This window comes from Bufo bufo, chromosome 9 (genome assembly GCF_905171765.1).
Source record: "Bufo bufo chromosome 9, aBufBuf1.1, whole genome shotgun sequence".
Taxonomy (NCBI): domain Eukaryota; kingdom Metazoa; phylum Chordata; class Amphibia; order Anura; family Bufonidae; genus Bufo; species Bufo bufo.
The window spans coordinates 180,256,577-180,283,217 of NC_053397.1; the positions used below are offsets into that span (position 1 = coordinate 180,256,577).

A 26,641-nucleotide genomic window follows, 5' to 3' on the forward strand; every position below is an offset into this window, starting at 1 on the left:
GTCCTCAAACTTGTTGTGAGCCCAGAAAGAAGATACCAGGACCACATAGAGCCGTCGGCGCGCAAGTGATTTATTTAAAAAGAAAACGTTTAATTTACATTTTTCCGCCTCCCCCATTGGCCCTAAGGCAGACGCTTGGTCTGGCTTATTATAGCGCCGGGCCTGTGTTCTCTGTGCTTTCATCTAGATCCTATTCCTTATCCAATTACATTAGATAGTTAGCTAGCTCCTATATATAATACAGATAGTTAGTGGGAGATAGTCAGTGTAGGTTAGATAATGATATAGTGTAGCTGATGTTCCAGTGCAGGGTGTTAGGCAGTGTGATAGGAATTACTGTTTCTCTGCTTTCCATACATACATGTTACAGACATAGTGCTGTGATGTCACAACAATACTTAGTGCACCAATCAGTAATATCTACTCAGACTTGATAATATGTGAAGTTGCATGTATTGCACAAAAAATATGCGCATCATTTGTGCCGATTTGCACAATCGCGAAAATAATGACTAGAGATCACAAATTGTAGAATTTGCTAATTTATTGCGAATATTATGCGAAAAATTCACGAAATATTGCAAAAACAAATATTGCCTATGCCGCTCATCACTACTTATGGGGCGAATACTAATCCGCTAAAACCTAGGTGCATATTATTGGGTGAAAAATATGGTAAATTATTCTTTATTGGACATCTGTGACCGAGGATTGAGAGCACCATTTTCAAATACCTGCCTTTGGCACCAATAGAGCTTGCCATTAGTTTCTCATTATTTACACATACGTATTAAGTTTATCTAGATGCCATGTAAAGGCCTGTTCTTATTAGTGTCAGACACCCCCATCTATTTTTTTTAAATATATCCCGGAACAGATCTCAGCAGAGGGAACAATGAAAAATGCCAGCAAACTGTATTTTCTTTGCTCCATCTGTTGGGTTCCATGTCTGCATCTTGGAATGATAGTGATTAAGTGATGAATACAATTTAAAAGGTGCTGCTACAATTTCCCAGCCTTGTGGCCCCTTCTTTTTGGGATGGTACCAAATACCAGATCCTAAATAATCAAATATTGATAACATAGTATCTTAGAAACATCCCTTTACTGTTCTTCACCCCTTTAGTTAGTAAACTTTAACTGAGGTATTGGAGTTTGGAGCTGGAGCCATAGTGTATGCACAGTACCATATACCATGTACATTACAGAACACAATTTTTCATTACAACAGAGCTGTTTTAGTCATTTATTCTTTGGGTTATCTCAATGTGCTATGCAAGGTTTTCTGGCAAACTGAGCTATCTTTACAAACATTCAATGACAAATCCAGCTTCCTCTGTAGTTGAATGTTAAGCTGAGCGTCCATATACACATAAAAGAAATGGTCCCTATATGACAGCATACAGAGCCCATACAAGTCCATTTGGAATGTGGAACTAGCTCTCACAGTTCTTGACACACAGTCAAAGTCTGTTATGTCACCAATGAACAAGGTAAGTTCTCTTCAGATCCAATTGGTTATACATATCGATGAACAAATTTCCCAAGATTGGTTTCGGATCTGATTCAGGTGAATCGGTCCTAAGAGTCAGAATAAATTTCATCCAAATTGAAAGTGCCCTAATTGCCCTGAAAAATCTTAAGCGCCAAGACAGCATGGTGCCAAAACAGTGTCAAAGTTACAGCAACATGCACAGATGGTAGCTGGTGGTACTTAAAAAAAAAAAAAAAAAGGCACAAACCCTTTTTGGATGAAGGTGCTTTCTTGTAAAACAGCAGTTCCCGTTTTGTTGTACGCATCCCAAAAGAATTCCGATTTATTTTTGGGATATTCGTAAATTGGGAAATTTGATTTAGAATTGATTTGCTTTAGACATACAGAAACAATTCAAAGATTGATTTTTTATTTTTAAATTACTTCAACCTCTCACTGATGCCTCCTTCTCTACATATCCCCTATCCTGGCTCTCTGTGTGCCTTGGTATAACATTTGAGACAATAAAGTTAGAGTATGACCTCAAAGCAACTTGTAGGTAGATGTCATCCTACAGCTCTGTAGGACACGTTCACTGTCTGTCAAAAAGAATGTTCATTTAAAAAGGGTCTTAATCATATATCCTGCCACATTGAATCAATGCAATGAAACAAATGATGGATCAATGCTACATAATCCTGAGATACAAAACAGTACAAAACCTGCAGCTTACAAATATGGCAGCTCTTATTTTACACTAGAATAACAAGTGTTCTCTATCCGAATATGTACAGAATATGCACTATATAACAGCACAAATACTAAATTAAAATTAAAAAATGCTGTCATAAATAGCAGCCATTTACAAGTTTCTCCAGGTATAATTTTTAGCTAATTTCCCAGGCTTTGTGCCAACTCAAATAATCTGTTTCCTCTACAGAAAACTCAGACAAAATGGAGGCCATAGTAAAACACATTAGGGAGATGTATGATTGTTGTCTTGAATTATATTCTGCAGGCAGAGGATGCACCAAATTTATAACAGTGGCACACGTATGAAATTTTTAGCACACTATGAAAAACTGTACTTTAGCCGCCTCTTAGCTTGCTTACAGTACCTTAGACCAATATTTTGAGCAATCATTGAACCACTCATTGTCATCATAGGGATACCCTAGCATTGAATTTTGGGCTTTCTATACCTTTATTCAAAATTTTCTTCAATAAAAGTTACATTTTGAACTTGAAGCAAAACCAAACAGAGCGCTCACAACTGGTGAATATATCTAAGAAGCTGGACTTCAACTATATGCTACGAACTAGCACAAAGGGAGTTGGTCACTTAAGCTATAAAATTTCCAAAGGGCCTCAGACGATAACCAAAAGCCAAGATGTATTTGTATTATGTGAAATGTACTGTGTGCATATCATCTTTCTAACCTGTCCCTTTGAGGAACTCCCTCACACAGACTGCAAAGTGAATCTAAAAAAAAACAGCATGCATCTTCCGAGGAGCAATCACTTGAAATCCCTGCCTGCCATAGTGACAACAGCACCTCAGGCATCACTCAACTACATAGACATACCAACATATAAAATAATGGCAAGAATCCCCCAGTCCCAGCTGTAAACAAAGGTAATTATTACCCTTCTCCTTTCCACACAAGAATATGATGTTAGGTAGAAAGTACCCATAGATTCCTAGTCACTCAAAGGTTTTGTTCATACCTTATGTTTGCCCTCCATTGGACTTTCCTTTGTTGTGTATACAGTATGTTTGATTACCCTAAAATTGTATCCAAACAAATACCACTCTGGATTAATTCACTTTATTGAGACAGAGTCTAAAACTTTGGGTTTCTTTTCTGCTTTCCAAGTTTGGATTTCATCATTTGCAATGTATAGGTTATACAAACCTACAACTCACATCTTGCGCTGTCAGCCTATGGCTATCAGGGCATGATGGATGTAGCTTTTTAACAACTGGGGAGCTATAGGCTGGAGGTCACTGAATTTGGGTGATATCTGTGACAAACCTATGTGTAATGTGTGGATTTAGTTTAAGCATACGGGATGTTATGTAGTGTTGGTTATGAAGTTTTGTTAGATTGACAATACAAGGAAGCTTTAAAGCCTATGTACAGTCGTGGCCAAAAGTTTTGAGAATGACACAAATATTAGTTTTCACAAAGTTTGCTGCTAAACTGCTTTTAGATCTTTGTTTCAGTTGTTTCTGTGATGTAGTGAAATACACTGCTCAAAAAAATAAAGGGAACACTAAAATAACACATCCTAGATCTGAGTTACTTAAATATTCTCCTAAAATACTTTGTTCTTTACATAGTTGAATGTGCTGACAACAAAATCACACAAAAATAAAAAAATGGAAATCAAATTTTTCAACCCATGGAGGTCTGGATTTGGAGTCACACTCAAAATTAAAGTGGAAAAACACACTACAGGCTGATCCAACTTTGATGTAATGTCCTTAAAACAAGTCAAAATGAGGCTCAGTAGTGTGTGTGGCCTCCACGTGCCTGTATAACCCCCCTACAACGCCTGTGCATGCTCCTGATGAGGTGGCGGACGGTCTCCTGAGGGATCTCCTCCCAGACCTGGACTAAAGCATCTGCCAACTCCTGGACAGTCTGTGGTGCAACGTGACGTTGGTGGATAGAGCGAGACATGATGTCCCAGATGTGCTCAATTGGATTTAGGTCTGGGGAACGGGCAGGCCAGTCCATAGCATCAATGCCTTCGTCTTACAGGAACTGCTGACACACTCCAGCCACATGAGGTCTAGCATTGTGTTGCATTAGGAGGAACCCAGGGCCAACCGCACCAGCATATGGTCTCACAAGGGGTCTGAGGATCTCATCTCGGTACCTAATGCCAGTCAGGCTACCTCTGGCGAGCACATGGAGGGCTGTGCGGCCCTCCAAAAAAATGCCACCCACACCATTACTAACCCAATGCCAAACCGGTCATGCTGGAGGATGTTGCAGGCAGCAGAACGTTCTCCACGGCGTCTCAAGACTCTGTCACGTCTGTCACATGTGCTCAGTGTGAACCTGCTTTCATCTGTGAAGAGCACAGGGCGCCAGTGGCGAATTTGCCAATCTTGGTGTTCTCTGGCAAATGCCAAACGTCCTGCACGGTGTTGGGCTGTAAGCACAACCCCCACCTGTGGACGTTGGACCCTCATATCACCCTCATGGAGTCTGTTTCTGACCGTTTGAGCAGACACATGCACATTTGTGGCCTGCTGGAGGTCATTTTGCAGGGCTCTGGCAGTGCTCCTCCTGTTCCTCTTTGCTCAAAGGCGGAGGTAGCGGTCCTGCTGCTGGGTTGTTGCCCTCCTACGGCCTCCTCCACGTCTCCTGATGTACTGGCCTGTCTCCTGGTAGCGCCTCCATGCTCTGGACACTACGCTGACAGACACAGCAAACCTTCTTGCCACAGCTCGCATTGATGTGCCATCCTGGATAAGCTGCACTACCTGAGCCACTTGTGTGGGTTGTAGACTCCGTCTCATGCTACCACTAGAGTGAAAGCACCGCCAGCATTCAAAAGTGACCAAAACATCAGCCAGGAAGCATAGGAACTGAGAAGTGGTCTGTGCTCACCACCTGCAGAACCACTCCTTTATTGGGGGTGTCTTGCTAATTGCCTATAATTTCCACCTGTTGTCTATCCCATTTGCACAACAGCATGTGAAATTGATTGTTACTCTGTGTTGCTTCCCAAGTGGACAGTTTGATTTCACAGAAGTGTGATTGACTTGGAGTTACATTGTGTTGTTTAAGTGTTCCCTTTATTTTTTTGAGCAGTGTATAATTACACGCACTTCATACGTTTCAAAGGCTTTTATCGACAATTACATTACATTTATGCAAAGAGTCAGTATTTGCAGTGTTGGCCCTTCTTTTTCAGGACCTCTGCAATTCGACTGGGCATGCTCTCAATCAACTTCTGGGCCAATTCCTGACTGATAGCAACCCATTCTTTCATAATCACTTCTTGGAGTTTGTCAGAATTAGTGGGTTTTTGTTTGTCCACCCGCCTCTTGAGGATTGACCACTAGATCTCAATGGGATTAAGATCTGGGGATTTTCCAGGCCATGGACCCAAAATGTCAATGTTTTGGTCCCCGAGCCACTTAGTTATCACTTTTGCCTTATGGCACGGTGCTCCATCGTGCTGGAAAATGCATTGTTCTTCACCAAACTGTTGTTGGATTATTGGAAGAAGTTGCTGTTGGAGGGTGTTTTGGTACCATTCTTTATTCATGGCTGTGTTTTTGGGCAAAATTGTGAGTGAACCCACTCCCTTGGATGAGAAGCAACCCCACACACGAAAGGTCTCAGGATGCTTTACTGTTGGCATGACACAGGACTGATGGTAGCGCTCACCTTTTCTTCTCCAGACAAGCATTTTTCCAGATGCCCCAAACAATCGGAGAGAGGCTTCATCAGAGAATATGACTTTGCCCCAGTCCTCAGCAGTCCATTCACCATACTTTCTGCAGAAGATCAATCTGTCCCTGATGTTTTTTTTGGAGAGAAGTGGCTTCTTTGCTGCTCTTCTTGACACCAGGCCATCTTCCAAAAGTCTTCGCCTCACTGTGCGTGCAGATGCGCTCACACCTGCCTGCTGCTATTCCTGAGCAAGCTCTGCACTGGTGGCACTCCGATCCCACAGCTGAATCCTCTTTAGGAGACGATTCTGGCGCTTGCTGGACTTTCTTGGATGCCCTGAAGCCTTCTTAACAAGAATTGAACCTCTTTCCTTGAAGTTCTTTATGATCCTATAAATTGTTGATTGAGGTGCAATCTTAGTAGCCACAATATCCTTGCCTGTGAAGCCATTTTTATGCAACGCAAAGATGGCTGCACGCGTTTCTTTGCAGGTCACCATGGTTAACAATGGAAGAACAATGATTTCAAGCATCACCCTCCTTTTAACATGTCAAGTCTGCCATTTTAACCCAATCAGCCTGACATAATGATCTCCAGCCTTGTGCTCGTCAACATTCTCACCTGAGTTAACAAGATGATTACTGAAATGATCTCAGCAGGTCCTTTAATGACAGCAATGAAATGCAGTGGATTTTTTTTTTTTTGGGATTAAGTTAATTTTCATGGCAAAGAAGGACTATGCAATTCATCTGATCACTCTTCATAACATTCTGGAGTATATGCAAATTGCTATTATAAAAACTTAAGCAGCAACTTTTCCAATTTCCAATATTTATGAAATTCTTAAAACTTTTGGCCACGACTGTACACCTTCTGAGGCAATTTTTTATAATAATATAATATATAAGGCCAAAATAAAGACATTTATCCATCCAGTTCGGCCTGTTATCCTGCAAGTTGATCCAAAGGAAGGCAAAAAAAAAACTGTGAGGTAGAAGCCAATTTTCCCCACTTAAGGGGGAAAAAATTCCTTCCCGACTCCAATCAGGCAATCAGAATAACTCTTCACAGTCACAGTCCTGGGGATAAATAGATAATGGGAGAGATCTCTGTACTGTCCCCTGATATATTTCTACATAGTAATTAGATCTCCCCTCAGTCGTCTTTTTTCTTGTAACATTTTGTTTTTATTGAAAATTTTTCATATATAACAGGCATACAAATCCTTTATGTCAGTATACATTTCTTTTTCGATATATACATAAAGCGATAGACATGATATAAAGTACATATCATTAATAATCATGCACAGTAGACAGTAAGTATATTTACATGTTATTGTGTACCCATATTACAATGATATTATATCTTGAAAGACTCTTTATTACTAAACCAGTAAGGATCGTTTAATTTTCAGACTCTGAGTTTGTTAATAAAGACTACGGTCCTTGTTAGATTGATAATAAAGTGAATCTCAAGGTTTAATATTTTTCCAATTAGATCTTACAAATGAGTGAATATTTAAGTATAATTATTACTGATACGTTTATTATAAGTCTAACTTTGAGTCCCGAGATTGTTAATAAAGACTTCAGTCATCTTTTTTCTAAAGTGAATAACCCTAATGTTGATAATCTTTCAGGGTATTGTAGTAGCCCCATTCCAGTTATTACTTTAGTTGCCCTCCTCTGAACCCTCTCCAGCTCTGCTATGTCTGCCTTGTTCACAGGAGCCCAGAACTGTACACAGTACTCCATGTGTGGTCTGACCAGTGATTTGTAAAGTGGTAGGACTATGTTCTCATCACAGACATCTATGCCACTTTTGATGCAACCCATTATCTTATCAGCCTTGGCAGCAGCTGCCTGACACTGGTTTCTACAGCTTAGTTTGCTGTTTATTAAAATTCCTAGGTCCTTTTCCATGTCAGTGTTACCCAGTGTTTTACCATTTATGTACTGGTGACTTTCATTATTCCTTCCCATGTGCATAACCTTACATTTGTCAGTGTTAAGCTTCATCTGCCACTTGTCTGCCCAAGCCTCCAATCTATCCAGATCCCTCTGTAGAAGTATACTGTCCTCTTCTGTGTTAATTACTTTACACAGTTTAGTGTCATCTGCAAAAATTGATGATATTTTACTGTGAAAGCCTTCTACAAGATTATTAATATATATATTGAAGAGAATAGGGCCCAATACTCACCCCTGAGTTACTCCACTAGTGACAGTGACCCAATATGAGTGTGTACCATTAATAACCACCCTCTGTTTTCTATCACTAAGCCAGTTAACCGTACTTACCCACATACAGTCATTTTCTCCCAGTCCGACCATTCTCATTTTATATACTAACCTTTTATGTAGTACAGTGTCAAATGCTTTGGAGAAGTCCAGATATACGACATCCATCGATTCACCACTGTCAAGTTTTATGATTGCATTTTAATCCTTTTGGGCTAAAAACCATATTTTCAATTGGTCTTCATTAAACATATTGAGCCTTTCTGTCACAAAGGATTAACTGTTTGTCTAGCTGTTGATTGTTAATTTGAGGGTATTTACATCCAAATCAGGTGAACGGTGTAGGAATTACAACAGTTTGCATATGTGCCTCCCACTTTTTAAGGGACCAAAAGTAATAGGACAATTAGCTTCTCAGCTGTTCCATGGCCAGGTGTGTGTTAGTCCCTCATTATCCCAATTACAATGAGCAGATAAAAGGTCCAGAGTTCATTTCAAGTGTGCTATTTACAATTGGAATCTGTTGCTGTTAACTCTTAAGATGAGATCGAAAGAGCTGTCACTATCAGTGAAGCAAGCCATCATTAGGCTGAAAAAACAAAACAAACCCATCAGAGAGATAGCAAAAACATTAGGCGTTGCCAAAACAACTGTTTGGAACATTCTTAAAAAGAAGGAACGCACCGGTGAGCTCAGCAACGCAACACCAAAAGACCCAGAAGACCACGGAAAACAACTGTGGTGGATGACCGAAGAATTCTTTCTCTGGTGAAGAAAACACCCTTCACAACAGTTGGCCAGATCAATAACACTCTCCAGGAGGTAGGTGTATTTGTGTCAAAGTCAACAACCAAGAAAAGATGTAAACCATTAGTGAACCTCAAAAACAGGACAGATGAGACCAAGATCAACATGTACCAGAGTGATGGGAAGAGAGGAGTATGGAGAAGGAAAGGAACTGCTCATGATCCTAAGAATACCACCTCATCAGTGAACCATGGTGGTGGTAGTGTCATGGCGTGGGCATGTATGGCTGCCCATGGAACTGGTTCTCTTGTATTTATTGTTGATGTGACTGCTGACAAAATCAGCAGGATGAATTCTAAAGTGTTTCGGGCAATATTATCTGCTCATATTCAGCCAAATGCTTCAGAAATCATTGGACGGCGCTTCACAGTGCAGATGGACAATGACCCAAAGCATACTGCAAACTATAAAGCAACCAAAGAGTTTTTTAGAGGAAAGAAGTGGAGTGTTATGCGATGGCCAAGTCAATCACCTGATCTGAATCCGATTGAGCATGCACTTCACTTGCTGAAGACAAAACTGAAGGGAAAATGCCCAAAGAACAAGCAGGAACTGAAGACAGTTGCAGTAGAGGCCTGGCAGAGCATCACCTGGGATGAAACCCAGCGTCTGGTGATGTCTATGCGTTCCAGACTTCAGGCTGTAATTGACTGCAAAGGATTTGCAACCAAGTATTAAAAAGTGAAAGTTTGAGTTATGATTATTATTCTGTCCCATTACTTTTGGTCCCTTAACAAGTGGGAGGCACATATGCAAACTGTTGTAATTCCTACACCGTTTACCTGATTTGTATGTAAATACCCTAAAATTAAAGCTGACAGTCCGCAGATAAAGCACATCTTGTTTGTTTCATTTCATATCAATTGTGGTGGTGTATAGAGCCAAAAATTTTAGAATTGTGTCGATGTCCCAATATTTTTGGACCTACGTGTACATAGCCTTTTATACTACACTTATGCTATACTATGTCTCAAAATGTTGCCAATGTCCAATAATAAAATCCATCTTCTCGGGTGGCATGACACAGTGTTAGAAAAGCAGCTCTAACTTCGAACTTTTGAAAAAAAAAATGTTTTAATTAATATTGAAACAAGATGAGGATAAAAATTAAATATGTGGTTTATACTCACTGGAATAATTCCAATTAGAAGCAACATGAAAGGATTGCAAGGGGGAATTCCATAATAATAATTAAGAGTATGAGTCATATATGAACTGCAGGTTCATATTTTCATTCAGATCTGGGCCAAGCCTGGCAGGGAAGCCTATGAGGAAAAATTAAATAGGAGACTTTTTGGCTTTTAGTATAAATCTCCTATCGTTGGAATCTCACAAATTGGCTTGGCTGCATTTCTTCATATTAAGCAACTGTTCTATCAACGTGAAGTTTGGAGAAAACATGTTTTTTGCTGGAATTAATAAGAGCTAGTGTTGATTGAGCACCAAAGTGCTCGGGTGTTCGGGTGCTCGGGTCGAACACCTCGGGATGCTCGGGTGCTCTACTGAGCACCCGAGCACAAGGGAAGTCAATGGGAGAACCCGAGCATTAAACAATGCACCCCCTGCTCTGAAGAGGGGAGGGTGTCTGGTTCATAGGAAAAGGTCTGAAATTGATGGAAACTCCACCGAAATTGGGAGGATGTTTGGATGCATCTTGGACTCCCAGGTCGCTGCTGGGAACGATGTTGTCTGAGTAGTATGCCACTTTTACAGACTGACAAAAATACGCACAAAACCAAAGATAAAATCGATTTCAGAGGAAAAATTGTTAGGAAACATTCTTTCCTATATATTTACTTGTATATAAAGTGCAAGTGCTGCCAAAAAAGATGCACTCCGATACAATCTGTATATCATATAATGGAGGGCCTCATTCACATTGTGGTACAAAAGTTCAGGTAGTAGGACACTCATAAAGGCTATGCACTAAGTGAAAGGGATTCCAGAAATTACAAGGAATGGGCACTCCAATGCACACGTTATTACACATAAAGGAGGGCATCATACGCCCTTAAAAAATTATGATTGCTGGCCTGCTGGGGACCCTCAAAAACATTAGGAGCAAGGGCCTGCTGGTGACCCTTTAAAACATTATGGGTGAGGACCTGCTGCTGAGCTGACCATCTAAAACAGTGGTTCTCAACCTTTCTAAAGCCGTGACCCCTTAATACAGTTCCTCATGTTGTGGTGACCCCCAACCATTACATTTTTTTCCTTGCTACGTCATAACTAATTTTGCTACTGTTATGAATTGTAATGTAAATATCTGATATGCAGGATGTATTTTTATTGCTACAAATTGAACATAATTAAAGCAGAGTAATTAATCACAAAGACAAAATGTTATATATTGTCAAATATTTATTTCTAATTACAAATAAATGAAATTTTGTATTGAAGCATGGTGTAGCATGGGTAACATACTTAATATAACAACAGTAAACAACATCGCTACATTTTGCAACAGTATGCATAAAACAGCCAACATTAGTGCGAAGGTTGAGATTGCTTCCTTCTCACCAGATCAGAAATTCTTGGGGCAGTCTTTGCAAGAGCACACCGAAGATCATCTTCCACAACAAGTCTACTTCTGTATTTAGACTTGATAACCAACAAGCTGGAAAACCCTGTTTCACATAGATAAGTTGTTGTAAATGGAAGAAGAAGGCGCAACACAGTCTCAGACAGAACAGGATATGACTGCAAATGCTTGATCCAGAATTTTGTAACTGGCATTGTAGAGAAATCAGTTCTTGCTGCATCGTTGTTAATAAGTTCAATGAACTCCTCTTGTGCTGTCTCAGGAACATCTTCAACTTTGACTGTGAATGGGCTTCTGGCCAGAGCAAATGGGGTGTCCGGTAGATTTGGAAAGTACAATGAAATTTCATCTTCAAGCATATGCAAGTGTTCTTTCACAGAAATTATCATTGTAATTCTTTTGTCTGGTTCAATGCCATGTTCCTCAAAGAAAGCAGCTAAGGTAGGCAACATGTAAATATTATTGTTATCCAATTTTTTTTGCCAAAGCTGAAGTTTCATTTGGAATGATCGAACCTTTTCAGACAAATCAAGGCACGTTGCATTTGGTCCTTGCAGTGATAAATTTAACTCATTCAAGATGACAAAGATGTCAACCAAGTAAGCTATTTTCTGCAGTTCACTTTTATCGCTGAAAAGTGCCTCAAACTGTGGTTTTGCCTTCTGATTAAAAAACATTCTGAGTTCATCACGAAGATCAAAAACACGTTTTAAAACTTTTCCTCTTGATAACCATCTCACTTCAGTATGAAATAACAAAGCATTGTGTGTCGCATCCAACTCGTTGCACAGTTGCGAAAACAGTCGACTGTTTAAACTGCTCGCCTTTACAAAATTGACACAACTTATGACGCTTTTCATAACTTCCTGTAAATTTTGTGGCAGCGTCTTCGTTGCTAATATTTGCCTATGAATCATACAGTGAGTTCCAATGACTTTTGGGGACTCATTCAGTACCAAACGTTGAAATCCAGATCGACATCCTAGCATAGCTGGAGCACCATCAGTACAAACACCACAAACCTTTTCCCAAGAGATCTGATGCTCTTTCAGAAATGATCCAACTTTGTCAAATACATCACGTGCAGTAGTTGTCGTTTCCAGAGGTTTGCAAAAAAGAAACTCATCTTTAAAGTCGCCATCATTAATATACCTCACAAAAACCAGTAACTGTGAACAGTTTGCCACGTCTGTAGATTCATCAAGCTGGATACTAAATATTGGAAGTGGAGCAGATTTAATTTCCTGTACTACCTGACTAAGAATATCAGCCGACATGTCATCTAATCGTCTGCGAACAGTATCGTTAGATAAGGAAATTGCATTTAATTTCGTAACATATTCGTCTCCGATCATAACTCGAACAATGTCTTTGGCCGCTGGCAACAGTAAATCCTCACCAATGGTGTGAGGTTTCATAGCTCTGGCAATTCTACGTGCCACCAAATATGAAGCTTCAACGGCTGCTACGTTTTGTTTGTAATACCTGCCACCAGTGTCAAGTCTGGCTTTTTTGAGTGCATCAGCTTTGCTTCTAAAATAGTTGGTATCCCTACCGGCAAAGCTCGGATGCTTGCTATCAAAATGGCGTTTTAGTTTGTTTGGCTTCATAGATTCAGCTGATAGAACTTCACAACAAATAACACATTGTGGTTTCTCAATCCCTACTGTAATTATTGAGGTAAAACCATACTGTAAAAAATCCTCACTATATTTTCTTATTTTATGGTTCTTCTCTACACGATCCATTGTCATGGGGTGGTTTGTTATCTAAATGAAAATAATATATGACAATAGCTGATGAACAATAATTCAAGTGTTGCCCTGTCTTACCTCAAATGCCTTTAACACAGCAGCTGCTTTCTACAATACCTGCTCTCTGCAGATGTGTGACCAGTTTGCATAAATACAGTGGCGCCAACCCCAGTGTCCGGCTGGAACTCCCGTGGCCCACGTGGAGAATTGGGTCTGATGACCCACCAAAAACACGCACAGACACCAATACACCAAATGTTAATTCAAATACACAAGTATTCATTCATAACCACAGAACTTTAGCATAAATACAAAATATTTGTAAACCAAATAAATAACTTTAAAATAAATAATAAACAACAAATACCCCCTAAAAAATAAATCAGCGGTGCTCAGGATCCCCCAAATAAATAAATCAGAAGTGCTCAGGGTCCCCCAAATATATAAATCAGCGGTGATTCATGTCCTCCCAAATAAATTAAGCCTTGCTCAGCCAAATAATTAAAATAAAATTAGCCGGGCTCAATTAAATCATTGGTGGCAGTGGTGCCCAGCGGTGGTGTCATTAACGAAAAAAACTCGGACCTCAGCAGACAGGCGGCCCGACTTACCCGTCCAGACGTCAGGCTCCTTCAAGCACAGGCAGTGATAGGACATCACTTCCTGTGCGCGAGGATAAGGGGCCGCTGCCGTTGTGCTGGTGTAGCGTTATACTATCCTACCTCGTGAGATTTCGCTACCTCCTGACTTCCTGTCGCACTGCTAATGACGTGAGGAGGCGGTCTTGAGTTTTGACGATCTACGCATGCGCAGACCGACAGTTTATGGAAAATCAGCGGAGTTCAGCTTTACACCGGGACACTGCGCATGCGCAGGAGAGCCTCAGTAGGGAAATATTACGGCCCAGTGCGCAAGCGCGGCTAACTCCGGCCGGCGTGAAGCTGAACTCCGCTGAAATTTTCCATAAACTGTCGGTCTGCACATGCGCAGATCGTCAAAACTCAGGAACGCCTCCTCACGTCATTAGCAGTGCGACAGGAAGTCAGGAGGTAGGGAAATCTCACGAGCAGTGGCGTCTCTAGCTTTCAAATTTTGGGGGGGCACACTGGGGGCCAGGACAAAAGTAGGGGGGCAGCTATAACAACGATACATTTACACAAGTACGCTTAGAAATGCTGCGATACTTTACCCAATACCTAAAACCGCAACAGGGAAGAAAAGTCCAGCTGTCTGTGGATGACACTTTTATAGAGAGGGGGATTTGTGGATGACACTGCTATGGGGGGATCTGTGGATGCCACATACCGGATATAGCATCTTATGCTATATGTGTCATCCACAGATCCACCCCATGACAGTGTCATCCCCATTTCTCCCTCCATAACAGTGTCATCCACAGATCTCCCTCCCTTTAACAGTGTCATCCACAGATCTCCCTCCCTATAACAGTGTCATCCACAGATCTCCCTCCCTATAACAGTGTCATCCACAGATCTCCCTCCCCGCCTCTCACAGGAGTGTACATATATAACAAACATATTTCACATGAACACTTACAGTTACTTGGCTTGGCCCTTGGGGATCTCGGACGCCACTTCAACACTTGGCCGGGGGCTCGGCGGAGCTGATGTTGTGTTTTATCCTAATGAGAAAGATTTCATAATAAGGATATGGAGAAGGGGCAGAGGGATAGCAGAGCAGGGAGAGGCTGGTGCTGCTACTAGGGGGTCATACCATGGGGGAGTAATAGAGCCCACCATAATGCCCCCCAATAGAAATAATTCTCCTTATAATTTGACAGTGCAAAAAATACCCCCTTATGCCCCCAGTTGAGCTAATGTCCCCCATAATGTGCCAGTATAAAATACCCCTATATAGTGCCCCTAGTGAATGCCTCCATAGTTCTCCTCTCCCCCCTTCCTGCTAGTGCCCCCCATAATGTACCAGTATAAAATGCCCCATATATCGTGCCCCAGTAGATGCCCTCAGTGTCCCCCATAATTTGCAAGTATAAAATACCCCTTCTTATTGCCCCCGTAGATGACTCCATAGTACTCCTCTCCCCCCTTCCCCATAGTACCCACCATAATGTGTCCCAGTATAAAATGCTACTGTACAGAGCCCCCCATATAAAACACCCCTTCTTTGAGGCCTCAGTAGATGCCCCTATAGTGCCCACCAATAATGTGCCAGTAATAAGTGCCCTCAATAACGTGCCACTGCCAGTAACAAGAGCCCCCCATCACGTGCCAGTAATAAGCCCCCCATCATGTGCTAGTATTATGGGGGGCATCATCATCATGTGCCAGTATTAAGTCGCCCCCCCAATCATGTGCCAGTATAAAGTCGCCCCCCCCAATCATCATCATGTGCCAGTATTAAGTCCCCCCCATCATCATCATGTGCCAGCCAGTATTAAGTCCCCCCCATCATCATGTGCCAGCCAGTATTAAGTGCCCCCCCATTATCATCATGTGCCAGCCAGTATTACGTCCCCCCCATTATCATCATGTGCCAGCCAGTATTAAGTCCCCCCCCATCATCATGTGCCAGCCAGTATTAAGTGCCCCCCCCATTTTCATCATGTGCCAGCCAGTATTAAGTCCCCCCCATTATCATCATGTGACAGCCAGTATTAAGTCCCCCCCATTATCATCATCATGTGCCAGCCAGTATTAAGTCCCCCCCCATCATCATCATGTGCCAGCCAGTATTAAGTCCCCCCCCATCATCATCATGTGCCAGCCAGTATTAAGTGCCCCCCCATTATCATCATGTGCCAGCCAGTATTAAGTCCCCCCCCATTATCATCATGTGCCAGCCAGTATTAAGTCCCCCCCCCATTATCATCATGTGCCAGCCAGTATTAAGTCCCCCCCCCCATTATCATCATGTGCCAGCCAGTATTAAGTCCCCCCCATCATCATCATGTGCCAGCCAGTATTAAGTGCCCCCCCATTATCATCATGTGCCAGCCAGTATTAAGTTCCCCCCCCCCCATTATCATCATGTGCCAGCCAGTATTAAGTCCCACCCATCATCATCATCATGTGCCAGCCAGTATTAAGTCCCCCCCATTATCATCATGTGCCAGCCAGTATTAAGTCCCCTCCCCATTATCATCATGTGCCAGCCAGTATTAAGTCCCCCCCATCATCATCATGTGCCAGCCAGTATTAAGCCCCCCCCCCCATTATCATCATGTGCCAGCCAGTATTAAGTCCCCCCCCATCATCATCATGTGCCAGCCAGTATTAAGTGCCCCCCCATCATCATCATGTGCCAGCCAGTATTAAATGCCCCCCCCATTATCATCATGCGCCAGCCAGTATTAAGTCCCCCCCCATCATCATCATGTGCCAGCCAGTATTAAGTCCCCCCCCCATTATCATCATGTGCCAGCCAGTATTAAGTCCCCCCCCATCATCATCATGTGCCAGCCAGTATTACGTGCCCCCCCACCATTATCATCATGTGCCAGCCAGTATTAAGTCCCCCCCATCATCATCATCATGTGCCAGTATTGTAATAAAATAAAAAAAACACATACTTACCTCAGTGTCAGCGATGCGATGCAGGCCTCTTCTGGCCTGTGTCCAGCGCTGTAAGGGTCAGGCGGCGTGATGACGTCACGCGCCGCCTGCGCCGGCCTCTGATAGGCTGCCGGCCTAGTGCGCCGGCAGCCTATCAGAGGAAGGGAAGGGGACACACCCCTCCCTCCCCTGCACCGCCGCAGCACAGTCAGATTACAAGGGAGATGAGCGCAATGGAAGCGCTCATCTCCCTGTGCTTGACTGCGGCGGCAGCGGCTCACTTAGGGGGCGGGAACGGGGGCATAATAGGAAGCCTCAGGCGACCCCCAGGGAAGGGACGATCAACCCCCAAAGGGGTCGCGACCCCCAGGTTGAGAACCGCTGATCTAAAACTTTAGGGGTGAGGGTCTGCTGCAGAGCTGACTCTAAAACATTAGGGGCTGGCGCCTGCTGCTGATATGAGCATCGAAAAAATTATGGGCAAGTGCGTGCTGCTGGGCTGACAATTGAAAAAATTATGGCCGAGTGCCTGCTGCTTAGCTAACCATTGAAAACATTATGGGCAAGGGCCTGCTGGTGAGTTGACCCTGTAAAATATTATGGTGGAGGGCCTGCTGGTGAGCTGATCCTCAAAAACATTATATGCGTGGGCCTGCAATTGAGTTGACCCTCAAAAACTTTACATGTGAGGGCCTGCTGGTGAGCTGACCCTCAAAAACATTATATGCGAGGGCCTGCAGGTGATCTGACCCTCTAAAAGATTGTAGGTGAGGGCCTGCTGGTGAGCTGACCTTCTAAAACATTATACGCGAGGGCCTGCAGGTGAGCTGACCCTCTACAACATTAGGAGCGAGGGCAGACTAATAAGCATGTTGATATGATGGAAAAGGAGGAGGATGAGACAAGGAAGATTTAATCATATACCCTTTTTTGTGGTGGAAGGGGTGCATGGGATTATAGTGTATTCAGTACATTATAAAAAACACATTTAAAGTGATTTTATGTTCAGCCGCTTTCCTCTGGTGGAGTAGAGAAGTCAGGGGCAATCCAAGCCTTGTTCATTTTTATTAGAGTCAACCTGTCAGCATTTTTAGTTGACAGGTGGATGCGCTTATCAGTTATTATGCCCCCAGCAGCACTAAATACCAGCTCTGACAAAACGCTGGCGGCAGGGCAGGCCAGCACCTCAAAGGCGTAGCGTGTCCAGCTTGGACACCCAGTAGTTGTAAGGCACAGAGGGATCATTGAGGACGCTGACACGGTCTGCTACGTACTCCTTCACCATCTTCCAAAAATTTCTCCCTACTTGTGACACTAGGCTGCGCATCAGGGTGAGGGTGCTGGCGGGGTGTCATGAAACTGTCCCAGGCTTTGTGTTTCCCTGCCTCTGTTGGAACTTCTGTATGTTCCCCTCGTCTTCCCTGCTCGGTTGCCTAAGGAACTACGTACTCTGCCGCCAGCGTTGTCAGCTGGAAATTTTTGGAGCAATTTTTGCACAAGGACCGTCTGGTATTGCACCATTTTGCTCATCCTCTCCACCACAGGAATGAGAGATGAGAAGTTCTCTTTGTAGCACGCGGTCGAGAAGGGTGAACAACCAGTAATCGGTGTTATCCAAAATGCGTAAAACATGTGTCATGGAAAAGGCAGCCTAATATAAAGACAGCCATGTGTGCCAGAGTCCCAACAGGCAAGACTTCGCTGTCGTCATCAGGAGGATGACTCTTAATCTCCTCATCCTCTTCCTCCTCTTCTGCCCATCCACGCTGAACAGATGGAAGTAAACTTTTATGGGTAGTACCCTCTTTAGCGGAGGCAACTGTCTCCTGCTCCTCCTCCTCCTTATCCTCATCCAATTTGCGCTGAGAAGATGAACTGAGGGTGGTCTGGCTATCACCCTGTGTAATGTCTTTCCCCATTTCCACCTCTTCCACATGCAAAGCGTCAGCCTTAAATTTGAGCAGCGAGCGTTTGAGTAGACACAAAAGTGGGATGGTGATGCTGATAATAACATTATCGCCGCTCACGATCTGTGTTGATTCCTCAAAGTTTCTTAAAACCTCACAGAGGTCAGACATCCATGCCCACTCCTCGCTTGTGAAGAGTGGAAGATGACTGGAAAGGCAACGACCATGTTGCAGCTGGTATTCCACTACTGCCCTCTGCTACTCACAAAGCCTGGCCAACATGTGGAACGTCGAGTTCCATCATGTGCTCATGTCGCAGAACAGTCGGTGAGCTGGCAATTGTAAGCGCTCCTGCAGTGGTGACAGACCGGCGGAAGCTGTAGATGACCTGCAAAAATGGGCACACATGTGGCACAACTTCACCAGTAGCTCAGGCAAATTGGGGTAGGTTTTGAGAAACCGCTGAACCACTAAGTTTAAGACGTGGGCTAGGCATGGAATATTTGTGAGCTTGCTGAGCTCCAAAGCCGCCACTAAGTTATGGCCATTATCAGACACTACTATGCCTGGTTCTAGGTTTAGTGGCAAGAGCCACAGCTCAGTCTGGTCTATTATCTAATGCCACTGCTCTGCGGTGGTGTGCTGTTTGTCACCTAAGCAGATCAGCTTAAGCACGGCCTTTTGACGCTTCCCCACTTTAGTGGCTGATGGCTGACTGGTGCTGCAACAGGATAATTCTGAGGTGGAAGTGGAGGAGGAGCTGTGGGGGTTGGAGCCACTAACGTAGGTGGTGGCGGAAACCTTAATGGAATTAGGGCCTGCAATCCTTGGCGTCGGTAGCACCTCTGCCATTTCAGGGTATGATTCGCTGCCGGCCTCAACAAAGTTCATCTAGTTTTCCATCAGGGAAATGTAGCATCCCAGGCCGAAAGCACTTATCTATGTGTCAGTGGTAAAGTAAACCTTCCCAGTAACTGCGTTGGTAAGGGCACGGATGATGTTACGGGACATATGCTGATGTAAGGTGGGCACGGCACACAGTTGCGGGCTTATTTGCTGTGGCCTGCCTTCTCCCTTTTGCCACCCCACTGCCTCTTCCAGGCTGTTGCGGTGCTGCGGATCCCTCCCCCTCTGTACTGCTGTCCTCGCTCGGCTTGCCACCTTCCCAGGTTGGGTCAGCGACTTTATCGTCCACCACCTCCTTCCAATTCCTCACTCCTCACCAATTCCAATTCCTCACCTTGCTCATCCTCCTGACTTGTTGACCTAACAGCAACCTCACTTATTGACAACTGTGTCTCATCCTCATCATCAACCTCTTGAGACACTAATTGCTGTTGACTTATTGGCAACTGTGTCTCATCATCATCCTCCTCCTCGTGAAAAACTAATTGTTCCCCACCGTCATCTTCTTGTGACTGTGGATGCTCAAGAGTTTGGGAATCAGGGCACAAGATCTCATTTCCCTCTTGAAGTATGCTTGGCGAGAGGGCCAAATCAAGTAATGGCGCTGAAAAGAGCTCCTCTGAAAATCTGAGTGTGGGATCACTTGTTTGGCCACACTGTAAATGGTGGGAGGAAGGAGGATCAGGGTGAGGATTGCGTGCACCATCAGCATTACTGCCACTTCCCCGTCCCCAACTGCTCGCCTTCTTTATTTTAAATGTGATATATTCTTGAAAGGATTTGGAAGTGTATGTGCAAAAAAAATTGACATCATTATTTGTGATGAGGAAACGTTTTACAGGTACCACTGGTAAAGTCACAGTTTGCAGTGTCTACAGAAAAACTGCACTGGATGTCGCTGATATTTTAGGGATGCGCACACTTTAAACAGAAGATGTGGTGCTAATAATTTATGAAGGAATGGCACTGAAAAGAGCTCCTGGGAATATCCGAGTATGGGATCACTTGTTCGGCAAAACTCTCCATGGTGGGAGGAAGGAGGATCAGGGTGAGGATTCTGTTGACCAGACTCTTGGTTACTGAGACTGGACTTGGTGGAAGACAGGGTGGTGCTTAACTGACTGGAAGCATTATCTGCTGCAATCCAACTGGCTACCTGGTCGCACTGGTCTGACTTCGAGAGCGTTGTCCTGCGCCGCCCTGCAAACTGGGACATGAAGCTAGGTATCGTGGATAATAGTTTTTCTTGTGCTCTGGCAGCAGGCACAGTTTCAATGTGCCTAGGGCCACGGCCTCTGTGTGCACCATCAGCATCACAGCCAATTCCCTGTCTCTTACTGCTCGCCTTCTTCATATTAAATGTTATATATGCTTGAAAGTATGTCACACATACAGTAGCGTAGGATTTGTAAGTGTATGCACAAAAAAAAAAAAAAAGTATTTTGGATGTGGAAACGTCACACAGGAGATATACCGCAGATAAGCTCAATGCTGTTACCAGCGGCTAATAAAAAATTACAGGGAATGTCACAGGTATTTGGGGTGTGGAAACGTTACAGAGGAGAAATACCGCATATAATGTCGCTGATGTCAGCAGCGGCTAATATGAAATTACAGGGAATGTGGACCGCAAAAAACGCCACAGTCGTGTGCATGAGGCCCGTGTGCTTTCCGCAATTTGCGGCCCATTGTAGAAATGCCTATACTTGTCCGCAAAACGAACAAGAATAGGACACGCTATATTTTTTTTGTGGGGCTGCGGAACGGTGCAACGGATGCGGACAGCACACTGAGTGCTGTCCGCATATTTTGGGGCCCCATTGAAGTGAATGGGTTCGCACCAGAGCCGCAAAAAATGCGGCTCGGATGCAGACCACAAAAGCCTCCGTGTGCATGAGGCCATAGAAGAATAAAATAATACAAGTTACTAAATTATTACATCCTTTTTCTTCTTCAAATCCTAAAACAGTAATTATTGCATAAATCAAGACAGAGGGGGAAACTTAATGAGCTAAAGATGCCAGAATTCTGGCACAATTTGCCTAAAAAAACAAGAATACATTTACTATGTTCCAGAAACTTTTTGTGCTTTAACTTGGCAAGTTTCATGGTTTAAATGAAACAAATTGTGGCCAAATTTAGAAGGAAAAAAAATATTTAAAGTACAACAGCCAATAGGTGGTGTAAAGTTTGACCAAATTGTTTAATATTTCCAGCAAGATGCCCCAGATTTATTATACAGTGTGAACCACTGTAATAAATTTAGCTCACCTGGTCAAATTGAAGGATTACAAAATCTGCCAAAGAGTCTTTCCAAAGACTGACAATACAAGACTGACCTTGAATGGTTTCGTAACCTTTCATGTAAATGTTAAGTCTTGAACCAGTCTGTACTGTGTCTGTATAGGAGTCTTTTTTTGTCATACAAAAGCTCAAAATTTCCTGCATACTTATAGAGTTAAACTTTTTTTTTTTTTTTTTAGCTCTGACTACCAACAGCCAGCACTAAGAGATCTTAGGATCTTATTGCTAAAGATAAATGAATCTATCACAAATCAAATTTGTTCCACATTTGCAAAAAAAAATCTTAAAACTCTTGGTATTTGTGCTGCTTAGAATCAAACAGTGCAGTGTGTTATTAAACAGGCTGTTTGATGCTACCCGTTACCATCTAAACATACATTTGTTGTCATTTTTACAATAGTAATGCTATCTTAACGTTAAAGAATTTGAAAGAGGTTAGATACCGTTTTATTAGACCCTATAGTGTCATACACAATTTTTCAGGGCAATTAGGGCGCTTTCGATTCGGGTCGAATCAGACCCAAAACTAATTTCTGCTATTTCTGCTTACTGCATACTTTTATACATTGAACTCAAAAAGTTATGTGTTAAAGGGAACCTGCCATCAACTTGATGCTTTCCGTACTAACGGCAGTATAAAGTAGAGACGGGTGAGTTGATTTCAGCGGTCTGTCATTTATAAGTTAAAAGTAAGTGGTTGCCGAGAACCAATATCACAATCATTACAGACTGGGCCTGGAAAAGAGTCCCGGCCACCTGAGAAGAGTCCTGGTTATTCATGACTTCCTGCTCTCCCTGCCCACCTGCTGATGACTGACAGTCTTCTACCTAGTTTTCTCCCTTTCTCTCTAGGAGAGAACTGGCAATCATCAGCAGGTCGGTGGGAGAGCAGGAGATTAGGAATAACTATGACTCTTCTCAAGTAGATTTGACTCTTTTCCAGGCCTGTGCTGCAATGGTTATGATGCTGGTTCTCAGCAACCTCTTACTTTTAGCTCATCAGTGACACACCGCTGACATCAGCATTTCTGTCACTATTTTATGCTGCCCTCAGTGAGATCAGAATAAAGTTAATGACAGGTTCCCTTTAAGTTCCTAACTAGCTTCATTAATGGCTGCAGGAAGTGTCCTTTTATCTGTAACTGTGTGACCATGGAGGGGATTTTGAATTTCTTTATTGGAAAAGCCAGGAATATAAAGAAATACAAAAAGGTATAGTACTTAAAGGGGTTGTGTCACTTTGGCAAATGACATTTATCATGTAGAGAAAATTAATACAAACCAATTACTAATGTATTGTGATTCTCCATATTGCTTCCTTTGCTTGCTGGACTAATTTTTCCATCGCACTATACGCTGCTCGTTTCCATGGTTTTTGACCCTGTAATCTATCATTGGTTGTCATACTTGCACAGTATAGGAAAAAACACCAGCCTATGTGCGCTCCTGCCGTCTCGACTACCAGAGAGACCAGAACTTTTTCCTATGGTGTGTAAGCACGACCACCGCTTCTGAATTGCAGGGTGGTCATAACCATGGAAACAAGCAGTGTATAATGTGATATAAAAATGAATCCACCCAACAAAGGAAGCAATATGGATAATAACAATGCATTAGTAAGTGGCTTTTATTAACTTTCTCTACATGGTAAATGACACTTGCTGAAGTGACACAACCTCTTTATGCTGGCCATACACATTCAATAGCTGATGGCTGGATGACATAGGGGGCTGATGGCTGGCTGACATGGGGCTGATGACTGACATGGGGGGCTGATTGCTGGCTGAAATGGGGTCTGATGGCTGGCTGACATGGGGTCTGATGGATGGCTGACATGGGGTCTGATGGATGGCTGACATGGGGTCTGATGGATGGCTGACATGGGGTCTGATGGATGGCTGACATGGAGTCTGATGGCTGGCTGACATGGGTGCTAATGACTGACATGGGGGGCTGATGGCTGGCATGAGGGGTGGCTGATGGCTGGCATGACGGGCTGATGACTGGCTGACATGGGGTCTGATGGCTGGCTGACATGGGGGCTGATGGCTGGCTGACATGGGGGCTGATGGCTGACTGACATGGGGGCTGATGGCTGGCTGACATGGGGGATGATGGCTGGCTGACATGGGGGATGGTGGCTGGCTGACATGGGGGGCTGGTGGCTGGCTGACATGGGGGGCTGGTGGCTGGCTGACATGGGGGGCTGGTGGCTGACTGACATGGGGGGCTGGCTGACATGGGGGGCTGGTGGCTGGCTGACATGGAGGGCTGATGGCTGGCTGACATGGGGGCTGATGGCTGGCTGACATGGGGGCTGATGGCTGGCTGACATGGGGGCTGATGGCTGGCTGACATGGGGGGCTGATGGCTGGATGACATAGGCGGCTGATTGCTGGCTGAAATGGGGTCTGAAGGCTGGCTGACATGGGGTCTGATGGATGGCTGACATCGAGGCTGATGGCTGGCTAACATGGGGGCTGATGACTGACATAGAGGCTGATGGCTGGCTGACGTGGGGGTCGGATAGCTGGCATGAGGGGCTGATGACTGGCTGACAAGGGGGCTGATGGCTGGCTGACATGGGGGCTGATGGCTGACTGACATCGGGGATGATGGCTGGCTGACATCGGGGATGATGGCTGGCTGACATCGGGGATGATGGCTGGCTGACATGGGGGATGATGGCTGGCTGACATGGGGGATGATGGCTGGCTGACATGGGGGATGATGGCTGGCTGACATGGGGGCTGATGGCTGGCTGACATGGGGGCTGATGGCTGGCTGACATGGGGGCTGATGGCTGGCTGACATGGGGGCTGATGGCTGGCTGACATGGGGGCTGATGGCTGGCTGACATGGGGCTGATGGCTGGCTGACATGGGGCTGATGGCTGGCTGGCATGGGGGCTTATGGCTGACATGGGGGCTGATAGATGACTGAAGGTTAGGGGTTTGATCTGAGTCATTGGTGGTCTGATCAGAGGTCTGATTAACATTGGGGGTCTGATTGATAGTCTGACCTGAGGTATAATGGAATTTTTTTTTCTCTTATTGTTCTCCTCTAAAACCTAGGTGTGTCTTATAGGCCGGTGCATCTTATAGGCTGAAAAATACGGTACAGTGCAGCAGAGACCAGTGCAGCAGAGACCCTAGTCAGTTTATATAGTGTTATATATTTTAATATGCACCTTGTGTTTTGTTATGCGTATGAATCAGTCAGCACCGACCAGCACCCCCTAAGCCCTGCCCGCCCCCTAAGCCCCGCCCCAGAACCCCCCACCCCACCTGGTCCCTGGGAAAATTGTCTTGCATGAAACTGGTCCTTGGTGCAAAAAAGCTTGGGGACCACTGCTTTAGAACATATAACTGCACCGCACAAGGGCAAATAAGACGTAGAAATATTTCCTTGTAATAAACCCTGTTAATGGCTGTATCAAACAGCACTTGCACCCTAATAACAAGAACGGTTTGCTGGAATTACAGAGCTGTATAATGGCAATTTGGATCCCCAGTGCAGCAAGGTGTAATAGGATTGTTCCTATTTCCCAGGCTGTTAAACTCCCCTGCTGTTAAACCCTGTTCTGCTTCAATACTGTAGAATGATTCCTCCCTATCCTTTCCTTGAACTTCTATACAGCAAAATAAAAGTTTTAAAATCTTTTCTACCACTTTCCCTAGCGCCTAGTACACTGGAAAATGGCTGAATCCAAGATGGCTGAGGCTATTTATAGGGCTGTGACATCACAGGGCTGGCTGGCTGCTGTTTAGCTGCATGCATGGCATTGTGGGTGATCCCTCGTTCCCAGAGTTCCTTGCTCCATGTCCTAACACGTGCAGCAGCCATTTTATGCAATTCATTACCACGAAGCGTGAGGAAATTCGGATTTGGTGCAAATCAAATTTTTCCTGAAATTCGGATCGAATTCCGCTTCGTCAACTTCGATTCGCTCATCTCTAATTTAGACCGGCATTTTAATAAATGACCCTTTATGTTCTTACATAGCTTGCCACTTCGAGTTCACAATACAAAATGGTTCAAATTTATTAAGCAGTTCAGAACAATTTTGGACATAAACAGCAACAAAACGTCTCAAATCATGAAATGTGCCAAATTGGCACTTTTTTGTCACTTATCAATTTTGAAAAGTGATGAGAAATGTGCATGTGATGTAGAAAGAATTGTGCAAATTTGGTGCGAGTCTACATCTGCTCATGGCAGGCGTAAATTTCATTTTCTGACAACCCGAAATGCACCAAATTTATTGGAACACTGCACATTTTATTACATTTGATGCAAAGCACCCAAACTTTCTCCTTTCTACTCCAGTTTTAATAAAATGCATGCCAATGTGTCACACCTTCAAAACTATCCATCAGGTGGCAGCGATCAGTAACAACTCCAAAACTTTCTTGAAGATTTTAATGACTCCAAAGAATAATCAATATGAAATATTTAACAGCATTCTTAAGATAAGTTACAGACAGCTTAAGTAAATGATATAGGATTTTACTTACTCCCAGAATTCCATGACTGGAGATGTGGCATTGGCAAACGAAAACAGGCTTCCATTACTCATATTAAGTTTTTGGAATTCCACACATTTCTCTGTAAACATAAAAAACGGTTATATTTACTATTTAAAATTCAATCACCAAAATATAATTATTAAACTATGGGGGAGATTTATCATCTTCCTGCACCTCTTTTGTGGCTTAAAAAAAGTTGCAAACCTTAAGTTTGTGACTTTTTA

General features: G+C 43.6%; 1 protein-coding gene across 1 annotated transcript in view; it reads right to left on the reverse strand.

The window, feature by feature from the left end:
* SLC6A11 (solute carrier family 6 member 11) overlaps positions 1–26,641 on the reverse strand; it is a 254,723-nt gene that overhangs the window by 144,842 nt on the left and 83,240 nt on the right. The window contains exon 4 of the mRNA XM_040406984.1: positions 26,406–26,496. Coding sequence (XP_040262918.1) covers positions 26,406–26,496 — 91 coding nt within the window. The remainder of the gene's footprint in view (positions 1–26,405; positions 26,497–26,641) is intronic.